The 12,609-nt window shown below is 45.3% G+C and overlaps 1 protein-coding gene across 7 annotated transcripts; it reads left to right on the top strand.

The window, feature by feature from the left end:
* The first annotated feature begins 2,652 nt into the window (after nt 1-2,652).
* Nucleotides 2,653-12,121, top strand: Rnps1 (RNA binding protein with serine rich domain 1). 7 transcript variants are annotated; one of them, XM_003478484.5, is made up of 10 exons: nt 2,766-3,101; nt 3,529-3,547; nt 4,825-4,897; nt 6,080-6,267; nt 6,506-6,661; nt 7,326-7,517; nt 7,863-7,965; nt 8,354-8,507; nt 10,679-10,820; nt 11,270-12,121. In XM_003478484.5, the coding sequence occupies exons 4-10, from the start codon at nt 6,197-6,199 to the stop codon at nt 11,367-11,369; spliced, it is 918 nt and encodes a 305-aa protein (XP_003478532.1). In that variant the 5' UTR covers nt 2,766-3,101; nt 3,529-3,547; nt 4,825-4,897; nt 6,080-6,196; the 3' UTR covers nt 11,370-12,121. The 7 variants fall into 7 exon arrangements, with proteins under 7 accessions (XP_005007491.1, XP_005007492.1, XP_005007489.1 ...); XM_005007432.4 differs by lacking the exons at nt 2,766-3,101; nt 3,529-3,547 and adding an exon at nt 2,728-2,752; XM_005007428.4 differs by lacking the exon at nt 3,529-3,547.
* Nucleotides 12,122-12,609: the final 488 nt, after the last annotated feature.

Raw genomic sequence — 12,609 nt, 5'->3', positions numbered from 1 at the left:
CCTCAGCACATGGGGCTGCCCAGGCCCTATTTCTGGGGCCTGGCCCACACCCCACAGATGCTAGTGTCCAGTGCCTCTGGGATTGATGAAGCTCCACATCATAGGTTCCACCATAGTTCTGCTCAGTCAGTCCATCCTGTCTCCAGTTCATCAGCTCAGCATTCAGCTCTCATCAGTCTGTCCCTACCCCATCCCCTGAGTCCACTCTAGAGGCACAGCTCATGTATCACCACCTACTTCCACAAGCCAGAAATGGATATGTGGCTTTGAGGTGAAGAGGACCACAGCTAAACCCACTGCTCAGGGTCCACTTTGAAAGATGCACTTTCAAAGTTAAAGCAGCTCCAAATCCCTAACAGGTGACCTTCAACAGCCCCAAACAGCCCCAAAATCCCAAAAGGAAGGAAGGATACTGGCCTGGGTCTACAGGATGCCTGTGGTGCAACACTCCTGAGCCTTGGCCAGCTACCAATGCTTCCTCCAGCAAGGTGGATCAAAGATGCTCTAGGTCCCTGAATGCTCCAGGACAATGGCCCTTAGCCTTCAAAACTCTAGCAGGTTGGCACTGAGGCTGAAATGTGATGACAGGACTCCAAAAGGAAGGAGAGATATTCAGACTTTCAATGCCCAAAACTGTTCCAAACATGTTTCTGCTGATGCTCAAGATGGCAAAATCCATCAAACCTCAAACTCTAATAGCACATTTGATTATAAAAGTCCACATTTAAAAACAAATTTGATCAAAGTGTCTGAATACATCAAGCACTTAAATTTAATATAAAATGTGTTAAAGCTTTTATGTATGCCAAATTAAAATACTTCAGAACATCAAAAAAGCAGGGGACCTAGCCATGGTGGTACATTCCTATAATCCCAGGGTTAGAAAGGCTAAGCATATGAATTACTCTGAGTTGAAAGGCAAAAAGGTTCTGGGTTCCAAAGTTCAAGTTCAGCTGAATTACATAGTGAGAGCCTGTCTGAAACAAAAAAGTAGGGAGATGGCAAATGCCCACAATCCCAGCACTTGGGAGGTTGAGGCGGAAAGACTGAGTTGTTCGAGGTCAGCCTGAATTACATAGCTTGACCCTGTCTCCAAAAAACAAAAACAAAAAGCAGGGAGGGACTGTCAGCCCAGCTGGTCCTGTCCCTACTCTCTTGCTATGTGGGTGTCACCAAGCAGTCTTCTTCCCCTCATAGTGTCAATGCTGCACTGGGCATAGGCTCTGGGACCACCCAGAAGCTTCCCAGATTAAAGGTTCCACTGACTTAAAAGAATTACACATGCTGCCTGTTTGACCACCAAAGGCTCTATCCCCATCAGTGATTCTCCAGAGCCCCTTCCTTACAGCAAGAACAGGTTGAAGGCCCCAAGGCACTGCCCTTCTGATCTACTTATGCCTCATCTGTCCATGGTAGATGTGACAATAATTAGGGAATTGAACTTAACCTAAATGCTCCTCACATCAAATCTAAGTCCAATGGCAGGTGTGTATGTGCATGGGCCTGTGACCAGACTGACCAGATCTGCCAACCCCAACCCCCAGGGATGAGCTGGTGTCTCAGTGGTGCGGCCTCAGAAAGCAGGTTTCTCCCAGCTGTTCTGTCCCCAACTCTTTGATTCCCCTCAGCCCAGGCTAAAGGGCTAGGACCCCACTCAACACTCAGGGACAGGGCCAGAGTGATGGGCTTTAAAAATCAGTCTCCAGGCACAGGTTGAAAAACTCACAAAAGACCACTTTACGCCACCATCACCACCCCTCTCATGCCACCAAACCGCGTGCTGGATTCTTTTTGTCCTTTCCTATGACGTGTAGTTTATTTCTTTTTTTCTTTTCCTTGCGGCTGCGAACCTGTTCAGACGACAGGGAGGCTGCACCTCAGATCCTTCTAGAAATAACCACATCTCCTTGCCACACCCGCACCCTTTTCGGTCATTGTAAAAAAGCCCAGTGTCCCCCACTCAGACCTTCCAGCGACTGCTGGGGTCAAGATTCGGCACAGCACCCGACACGTCCGACATCCTTTGCCTTCTCCCAACAGGCTCGGAAGCCTCTGTGCCTGAGGCTCCCCTGCCCACCGCACGCTCTTCCAGGCGGATCCCAACTGCAGTGTCACCTTCTCGGTGACAGCTTCTTTCTAGCCGCACAGGCTGATGCCTCCACGGATGTTACCTCAACTTATGTGAACTAGTTCTCTGCGTTAGTTTTTGAGCTCTGCCTACGCTAAGGCCGCATCTTCGAAGTTACAGCATAAACCCAAAATCTGCCCCTTTAGACTGCGGGCGGTTCTACTGGTCCCCACAGCCGACAGCGTAAAGCTGCAGTGCGGCCAGACCCTCCTCTTCCACCGTTCGGGAGCCTCAGAGGCGGAGCTGCGACGCCGGGAGCAGACCCAGGGCGCAAATTCGGGAGCTGGACCGGTCCCTCAGTGTTAACCCACTTCTCACCATTCCGCTACCCGTCTTCGCTTAAAGTCCCTCCCGGCCCCAGCGAACGGCCAATCTGCCTACCCAAGAATGCGCGAAGCCAACCTTGAACAACCCAAGACCCTACCGGGAAAAAACACTAAGTACCCTCAAAGCGGCGCCTTACAAAAAACTGGGACCCTTTAACAGTCCGACGACTGCGCCCATTGGCTGAGGCATTCCTTCGTCATAGTTGCTCGCCAGACGCTGGCAACTTCCTCTGACGGCAGAGCGGCGCCAGCCTCAGCGGCTGAGGAGAGCGGGAGGAGGTGGCGGCGGCGGGAAGATGTAAGTTAGGGGCGGAATCCGACCGCATCCGAGTTTCGGGGGCCGCCCGCCAAAATCGGAGGGTTACTTCGTGGAGCCTGCCGGCTTGGCAATCCTGTAAAGGGGCAGCGGCCTGGTGACCTGGCGCAGAGCTGCTGAGCGCGAGGAGAAAGATTGTGGCCCTGGGCGGGCTGAGTGGGAGGCGTCGAGACCGCGGCCCGGAAGTGGTCGGGGTCGCGGCGGACGGAAGAACGGCCCAGTCAGGCCTGCGGGAATTGGAGGCCGCCGAGAACGCGGCTTCATTTCTAGGGTCCCACGCCGGGCAGAGACCCAGTCCCAGTCTGGCACGCCAGGCCCTGCGTGGGGAGCAGTGAGTGATCAATTGAGAACTGGGGGCGAAGTCGGCACGTGGGGCCTGGGCGGGGGCGTGCAGACCTGCTTTGTGAAGGACATCTGGAAGGCCTCGCACTTCCTTTGGGAGTCATTAGTTTAATCGTGAATTTTACGAAATTTTCTGAGTCCCTACTTGACTTTCTTTGCGCTAGGACTGGAGATCCGGCCTAGGGTCGACCGAACATAGTTATTGAACTCGGAAGGGAGGGTACGGGAAGGTTAAAGTCAACGATGAGAGATCTGGAGTAGGCGTTTTCTGCTTACTTGTTTTGCATGCTCTGTGTTTGAAATATGCACTTACATGGGGAGGGTGCTCTGAAAAATTGTGTAGGAACGCCGTCTGCTCAAGATTTAACTAATTGTTCTCTCCTTTCTCTGGCTTTTGGACGCGCACCCTTCCGGAGGATGGGGGAGGTAACCAAGGTCCTGAGCTGTTAACTGAATTTGTGTGACCAGAGAATTTCAACCTTTGCCTTCTAGCATCCGACCACACCCAGCAAAGCATTCCCTTATTTATAAGTGCTAAAGAATAGCGGCGGTGCTTGTTTCACAAAGTACCTGCCAGCAGATGTTGGGGGTGTAACTCAATATAACCACTCTAGATCTGTACTGTCCAGTAGAGCGTAGGCCACGAATGGCTATGAAGCATTTGAAATGTTTATTCATACTGAGACGTTTATACATATACCAGATTTAGAAAATCTATGAGAAAAAATAAAATTTTATTAATAAAATTTTATATTGGTTGTATGTTAGATAAATTGAATATGTCAAGTATATTCACCTTTTTGTGAAATGGGTACTAGAAAATTACACCTTGTAGTCATGGCTCTCACTTTTATTGGGTAGTGCTGCTGTGAGAGTATTCGGGGACCCCTGCTGAGCATTCAGAAATAATGTGTAACTTTGGAGGCAAGAGCATTGCCTTGTCTGGCCGAAGCAACTCTTCTAATATTAACATTTACTGAACTTTAACAGCGCCATATCGAGATTTATAGGTTAATGTAGTTAATGCCTTTGATAACTTTAAGGTGGGAACTGTAATTGTTACCACATTGCTAATGAGAAATGCCAAAAAAACACAAGTGACGTGTCCAAGGTCATACAGCAATACCTTAAAATTAAATCCAGGCATGTTGATTTAATGTTCAACCATTAGGTTATATTCACTGTCCTGGAATGTTAACTTTATACAGTGCTGCCTACTTGGTGTCTATAGCTTGCTGTTTAAAGCAAAGTGGCTCATAAATAGTTTGCAGTTCACCTGTGCTTGGTGGCACATGCCTATAATCCTATCATGTCTGTAATCCCAGCATGGCCGAGGCAGGAGGATCACTGAGAGTTCTAGGTCAGCCTGAATTGCATAATGAAACCCTGTCTCAAACAGACATTTTAAAAAAAAATTGCAGCTCTGTCCCAGCATGATGGTATACAGTGATAATTCCAGCATTCTGGGAATCTGAGGCTGGAGGGGATTCCAAGTTTGAGGCCAGCTTGGGCATCTTAATGAGACCTCTCAAAGGGAAGGGCAGTTGCTAGGTATGTAGCTATTACAAAGGCTGTGGGTTCAGTTTCCAGTACCTGTTGGGGGTGGAATGTATATTTCTGGAAAGGAGCAATGAAAGTGTTACTCTGCCCCCTTTTATTCAACTTTCCAAAACTGAGCACTTTTTCTTGAATCAGAACTTTTTTTTTTCCAGCATTTCGAAGCAACCCCTGCATATGTGAATACAGTACCTCAATAATGCGCTGTCTGCACCTTGCAAGTTGAAAGTGAGTTGAGGAATTGACCTTTTAAGTCAGGAGTGGTAGCACATGCCTGTAATCCCAGCACTTTGGGAGGCTGAGGACAATGGCAAGTTTACCCTTGTCACAGCAATTTAGTGAGAACCTATTTTAAAATAAAATAAATTGAAGGATCTAGCTCAGTGGCAGAGTGTCCTGGATTCAATCTTCAGTACTGCCACACCAAAAAAAAAAAAGAAGAAAGAAAAAAACAGTAATTTGAAAGAATTGTACCCACATGACCATCACCTAGATTATCTACAAGTCACATTCCTGCCATATTTGCTGTATTATTTAACTGTTCATCACTTAACTTTTTCTTGCATTTTCAAGGTAAATTGCACAGTTGCCTATACCTCCCGATACATAAGTCATTAAAAAAAACTTCAGTGTGATGATGACTTTTTAAGTCTTTCCTGCTTTTTAATGTTCTATGAAACATTTATGTTTGGATGTTAAATGTTTATGTTGGATGTTAAATGTTGTTTCTAGTCTCATTAACAATGATCTTTGCCTCCAGTCCTGTTATGACCCAGTGTATCACAAAAGGAGGCCATGGATGTAGTTCAGTGGCATGAGCGCCTGCCTGGCAAGTGCATGGTCCTGAGTTCAATTCTCAGTACCACACACACACACAAAATAGAAATTATAAGACAAGAGGTCTGACCCTTTAGAAGATCCACGTGTGGGTTAGATGTTTTTCTGATCTGCATGCCAATATAGTGCTGTAGTATTTTGAAAGGACTATAGGGGGCTTATTTTCAAACCTAGGAATAAAATCTGGTGGTGTGCAACTTGTAAAATAACAGCAGTGGCAGCCACCACCCCCATCTTCTTAAGAAAAAAACAACTAGATGAGTCTGTTGCTTTGGGCACGTAATACATTGTTATGTTCTTTTCTGTAAAAAAAAAGTAAAAAAAAAAAAAAAAAAAACAAGCTAAAGTGACTATCTACCTGTGCTTCCTATGGGGAATAGAGAATCCTCCACAAAGAAACTGTTTGCCTGCCATCCCACCATCACCACCACTGCCCCAGTTTTTAGGCTCAGTGGACACTTGCTTCTGTGTTCTCATGCTGCCTTCTTGTGGTTCAACTTTTAATTGCAAAATGGATTTGTTGCCTTGACAACTCGTTCACTTTTTATTTAAATCCTTTTATCTTGTTATTAGGCTGCTCTTTGGCGTAAATTGCAATCGATTAGGGATCGGTTCTCAGACTCAAGTTAGAAGTGAGATTTCAGATAAGTGAGGCCGGCATTGCTGCTTTGAACACCTCAGAAGGGGAGAATGGATTTATCAGGAGTGAAAAAGAAGAGCTTGCTAGGAGTCAAAGAAAATAATAAAAAGTCCAGCACTAGGTAATCCTTCTGTAAGATTTTTCTAGTGCTACTTTGGGGGTGCTCACTGATAGGGGCTTTCAGAAAGGGGAGATTGGAAATGTTTTTGCATTCTACAGTGAGTATCCTAAGCCACAGATCATTCTGTTGTATAGTTTCATGGGATTGTTAGCCATTTTGGACTCCTTTTTGGGTTGTGCTGTTATTTTGGGGTTTGGTTGGAGGAGCATGCAATCTCATACTCTTCCCCACCACCCAGGGCTCCTTCTCCTACCAAACGAAAGGACCGCTCTGATGAGAAGTCCAAGGATCGCTCTAAAGACAAAGGAACCACCAAGGAGTCTAGTGAGAAGGACCGCGGCAGGGATAAGACCCGAAAGAGACGCAGTGCTTCCAGTGGAAGCAGCAGCACCAGGTGGGTCAGAGAGGCCACTACAGGACCATATTCTTCCATAGACGGCTATCTTTCCTTAACTAATTACAAAGCAACCAAACCCTCAGGTTGTTAATAGAGACCTTACATTATAGGATACTAGTTGGGGTCTTTCATACACAGAAGATAATTTAGATTTTTTTTTTCCCCACTATGGAGACTGGAATGTGACATTTTGGGGTGTGATCTTCTTTCATCTGTATCTTTACTCAGAATTACAATTGTGTTGTCCTAGTATATTTCTTAGTAATTGAAATCCAGCCTTTACCAGGCAATGATCACACATAACATGAGGCAAGAAGATTGGGAGTTCAAGGCCAACCTCAAGTAAATGGCACAACCCTGTCTCAAACAAAAAAGGAAAGAAAAAATACAATCCCAAGTTCATCTGTAACATCCCTTCCAAGCTGAGGTGGTGGTTTTGACTTTCAATGATTCCTTTGTCTCCCGTTAGGAAATGTTCCTATAACCTTAGCCTTTTCCTCCCTTTCTTGTACAATGCTGTGGTTTGGGGGTAGAAGAGCAGTGTTCTGTCCACTGGGGCTTGAGGATACCTGGACAGCGATCCTTCTCTTTTGGGGTGTCTGTTGTAAACAAATACAGCTCCTGCCCATTGCTGTCTTTACCCCTTCCACCTTCCCCTCAGGTCTCGGTCCAGCTCAACTTCCAGTTCAGGCTCTAGCACCAGCACGGGCTCAAGCAGTGGCTCCAGTTCCTCTTCAGCATCTAGCCGCTCTGGAAGCTCCAGTACATCTCGAAGCTCCAGTTCCAGCAGCTCCTCTGGCTCCCCAAGCCCTTCTCGACGCAGACATGACAACAGGCGGCGTTCCCGCTCCAAGTGAGTGCCACATTGACAGATGAGACTGTTCATGAACTGTGGCTGATAATTCAAATGAAGTCTTTCTGTTGTAATTGAATTTCTAAGGCAGGAGTAATATATGTGAATTGGGGGAAACTTGCTTGTAAAACATATTATACAAGTACATGATACCTCACTAAGAAGGAACCCAGTACTTTGTTGTGTGTCTATGCCCATCCCATGGTAGCCACACATTTATACACAGTATTAGGGACCAAACATAGCACCTTAAACGTTAAGGTACTGCTGTACCACTCACACCCAGTCTAAATCCAGTATACTTTGACTTGACATACACAGATTGTTTCTGGTGTTTTCTATCAGATCCAAACCACCTAAAAGAGATGAAAAGGAGAGGAAAAGGCGAAGCCCTTCTCCTAAACCTACCAAAGTGCACATTGGAAGACTTACCAGGAATGTGACAAAGGTAAAGGATCACAAATCCATTCTGGGGACAGTCAAGTGTACACAGGCAGGCCCCTGGCAGCAGGTGTGCCTAGAGCATAGCCTACCTGTTCAAATAGTACACTGGTTTAATTCTAGTTCAGTTTGGTTTAGTCTGGTGGGTTTTTTGAGGTTTTTTTCCTCTTTTGTACCAGGGATCAAACTTAGGACCTCGCACTTGCCAGACAGATGCTTGTGCCACTGAGCCATATCCCCAGCCCCTATTCCTTTCAATGGACTGTTAAATATCTATATAGGAGACATGGCGTGGTGTGACAGTGGGCTTCTTGTCAGATGACACATTTTTGCACAGCTGAGGCTTAGTCATCGTGCGGTTAATGAGCATTAGTGGTATAATCCTTTCCCTATAGGATCACATCATGGAGATATTTTCTACCTACGGGAAAATTAAAATGATTGACATGCCTGTAGAAAGGATGCATCCTCATCTGTCCAAAGGCTATGCATATGTGGAGTTTGAGAACCCAGATGAAGCTGAGAAAGCACTGAAGCACATGGATGGAGGTAGGTTACTCTGTTAGCACCCTTTGACCCCCCCACCTCTGTCCTCATGGAGACCCATGACCCATAGAGTTCTTTCCAGCTTACTTCCATTCAAGCTGTACTTGAGTTTTACTGGAGCTCTTTTGGGATTCCAATTCTTACTCAGTGTAGGTGTGTTTATCAATAACATGTTTTATGAAATACTATTTTTTGAAAATTCTGCAAATATGAGTATATTAGCACTTTAAGAAATTTTCAGTCTGTTAAGTCTAAGGATCAAATAAAGCTTTTCTTATAAAGAATATACTAGGCTTTTTGTAAGAATATTTTCTTGGGGCTGGGGATTTAGCTCAGCAGCATAAGCATCTGCCTTGCAAGCAGGCGGTCGTGAGTTCGATCCCCGATACCGATAAAAAAAATGAAAAAAAGAATATTTTCTTTCGTCATTTGGGTCATTTTCTTTTGCCCACATTTCAGCATGTTTTAGGAGTATTTTGCTAGGTGACAGATTTTACTGAATTCACAAAATTGATGCATTTCTCAAACCTCTATGTATTTAAGCTCCATAATATTTATAGTTGTGTTGAGTGGAATAGTTTTGAAAGCATACGAACACTCACAGTTTTGGGTTGCCAGTTTTCATTTGGCCTTGAAGTCAACATTTTAAGGAATAGAATTTGTCTCTGCTGCTGTGATTAGGGCAGACGAGGCTGTGAACAGGCAGCACAGTACTATATGGGTATAGCAAGGCCCAGATGGGAAAGAGATTCTGAATGCCCCAAAATCTCAGAGTCCTCTGGAGCTCTGTGGTAAGCTTCTTAGATAGCTCAACAAGTTTTTTTTGTTTTGGGGGAGGGTTTTTTGGTTTTACTGTAGGTTTTTTGTAATTGACTTTGAGTACTGACAAAGCTCTGGCGTTAAAATTTTCTTTCCTTGATCCTTAGCTAACTTTAAAGTCTCCTACATCTTTCAGGAGCACAGCATAAACTGCATATCCCTCATATCAGCTCTGGACTCTGTGAATTATACCTTCATTTTAGAATCTCCTATTCATCTGGTGTTTGACAGAGACTGAGCACTTGTTAATCCACTTAAAAACTTAGAAGACTGAGGGACATCCAGTGTGGGTATGAATATGAAAACTATCTGAAGATCCTGGTAGGATTTTTGTATCCATCCCCCATTGTGCTGTTTCTAGGGCAAAGTGGAAGAAGTTGACCTTTACTGAGAGCCTACCAAAAGATGGATTTGTCTCTGTTAAAACAAGTGTAGTGCTATGAAATTCCTAATTTGAAATGGTTTTGGCAATGGGCCACGAGCTACCCTACAGTTTACCTAGGTAAAGTTTCTTAAGTATTCTAAGTTCACGTGCCTGAGTTAGTTCCTGGGTACCTTGCAAGAAAGGAGCTGAGAGGATGAGAGCCCTTTGCGGACGTGAAAGGGGCTATGTGTGGACTTTAAATACCTCTAACTCTGAAGACAACTTCTTGAGGTTGTGAGTTCCCAGGTCTGTGCCTTAGGGTCTTTTGTTGATTCTCTTCATTACACCCTACAGAATGTACTCTTTATTATACTCTACAGAGTTTCTGTCCTACATGTAGTGTTTAATACTGTCTTCATGTAAATTTCTCCCAAGGCCTCTTTCATACTATACCACAACAGAGTTTTACCCTACCACTCCCAGCAAGCCATCATCATTCAGCCAATTTATTTCCCAGTGATCCCCTGAATTTTCCCTTTCCTTCAATTAGGTATCATTTCATCTCAGTGCTGTGGAAACTTCCTGACAGGCTTTTTTTCACTTGGCCTAGTACAACTTACCTCTGTGCCTGAGAAAGAAGCTCAGATACTCATGCCACTTTGTGGCCTTCCAGGAAGTCCCTCATCCTGTCTTCCAGCCTTATGTTTATCTTATCAGTCTCTCCACATCTGCCTCTTTTCTGCTTTTTGAAACTTGCCTTTCTGCTTAGCAAGATCTAGCATATTTAGGCCTTTGCTTGAGTACCACTTGCTCTGGAACCCAACACATTGACCTAGTGTCCACAGTCAGAACCCATGCCACATTTAGTTTTTCCTGGTGAGTTTCAGTCCTAGTGTAGTTGTTTCTTGTCCCTTGGTTCACTGTTATGGGCCCAGCCTCTGGCTTGGTGCTTTGCCTGGGTTGGCTTTATGACTTGGTCCTTTTACCATAGGACAAATTGATGGTCAAGAGATCACCGCTACTGCTGTGCTGGCCCCCTGGCCTAGACCGCCTCCCCGTCGATTCAGCCCTCCCAGGAGAATGCTACCACCACCTCCTATGTGGCGTAGGTCACCTCCACGGATGAGAAGAAGGTATGTCAATTTGGAGTATCACTGGCCTCATCAGACTGCTCTGTTTGATGTATAAGCCTATGTGACTGTGATGACTTTGGGATCTTTTATTCAGTGCAGTTTAGCATATTGGCCCTTAGAAGCTTTTTGGGAAAGAATGGCAGTCATGATATGAGACAGTAATAAGCAAAGAGGTTGTGGGATTCTGTCAGGACCACTTACCTCCTGAATAAGCAGTAAACTATGAATTCTTTTCCATTCTTAGTTGGAAAACAGGACAAATTAGGAAGGAGGAATTCTGGAGTCAGTAGAACAGCAGAGGGATAATTCTCTGAGCAGAGGTCACAGATTCTAGTGCTGCAAAATAAATCACAAAGGATTATCCCAGAAAGAAGCCAGCTTGCGCTGCATCATTCCTTCTTGGGACTTTTGCTTCTGATGTTCTGACTTAGCCTCTTCTTTTCCCACAGGTCACGCTCCCCAAGACGCAGGTCTCCCGTACGCAGGCGGTCCCGTTCTCCTGGCCGCCGCCGCCATAGGAGCCGCTCTAGCTCCAATTCTTCCCGATAAGCAAGGCCACTGATGCTCACTGCTGTAACTTATGTCCCACTCAGCTCAGTTTTGTCACTTCTCTAGCCTAAGGTGGAGCAGTAGGAGAGGATCCCTCCCTCAAACAGCCTTCAAAGGCAGCAGTGGACACACTTGGTCCTCAGGCAGGTTCTGGCTGCAGAAGTGCTGTTGATTCAGGCTTGTGTCTGGAAAGGCACCCCACAGTTTTCTGTCTAGGAAGTTCACCCGTTCCCATCTCCTGAGAGTCAGTGGCAGAGCTTATAGGAACAAGCAAGCCTACAGGTAACAGGTTGCCTCAGCCTTTCCAGATGATTTAGGGAGAGTGTGGCAATCTGGTCATATACTGGGAACCAATCTGCCATTCCTATTAGGCCTGGCCCTTTGATTCCTACTTGAGTCCTCTTCCAGCCTTTAGGGTCAAACACCTTGAAAAGGCCCTCCTGCCCTCTGTTAATTGCCATAAATGGTTCTTTCTATGTTTTCAACTACATCCCCACCCCCATTTGTCTCCTTTACTCTTTGTGGTGAGCAGTTTGAGAGCAAGCTTTGCAGATCATCATGGAGCCCCCTCCATGTCACCTGCTGTTCAGGTTACCTTGGCAACATGTACATTGCTTTTTTGGCTTTTATTGTACAGTCAGTGCTATAAAATTTGAGTTTTGTAACTTTGTAGCATTTTAGGTAAGATTGTGTTTGTACTTTGTTGTGTAGAATAAAGAAATTGTATTGAATAAACCTAGGATTAGAATGAAGATTGAGTACTGGTTTCACTGTTCTTTAATTCCCAGAACTGCTTAACATAATCATGATTTTTGATGCCAGACCAGATAAATTACTGTTTCCAAAGTGACACCTCCAAAACCTTTGGGTCAGAAAAACTTTGGGTTAGTGTACCTAGGAGTTTTAGGTTACTCCTGTGAGCAAACAGGATAGAGATGGGGTTTTTTTGTTTTTGTTTGTTTTTTTTTTTTCCTTTTTTTGGTACCAAGGATCAAATTCACACCTAGCCCTTGCCAAGCAGGCGCTCATTGCCGCTGTTTATCCCCAGCCCCTGTATCTACTATTGCAGTAGTCAAAACGACACCACACTGGACAGCAGTGCACAGGCTAAACAAATTATTCGTGTCCTTTCATTGTTTACTTAGCGCCTGGGCCTGGCCTTCCAGCGTTCAGTCTGCTGCAAACACCACCCCTCCACCCCCATCCCCCGTTATTGTGGCCACATCAGGCCGCCCTGCTC

This window comes from Cavia porcellus, unplaced genomic scaffold (genome assembly GCF_034190915.1).
Source record: "Cavia porcellus strain 051 isolate PalLab524CR breed Dunkin Hartley unplaced genomic scaffold, mCavPor4.1 scaffold_16, whole genome shotgun sequence".
In the NCBI taxonomy this organism is placed as follows: Eukaryota; Metazoa; Chordata; class Mammalia; order Rodentia; family Caviidae; genus Cavia; species Cavia porcellus.
This window is presented reverse-complemented; position numbering and strand designations above follow the sequence as displayed.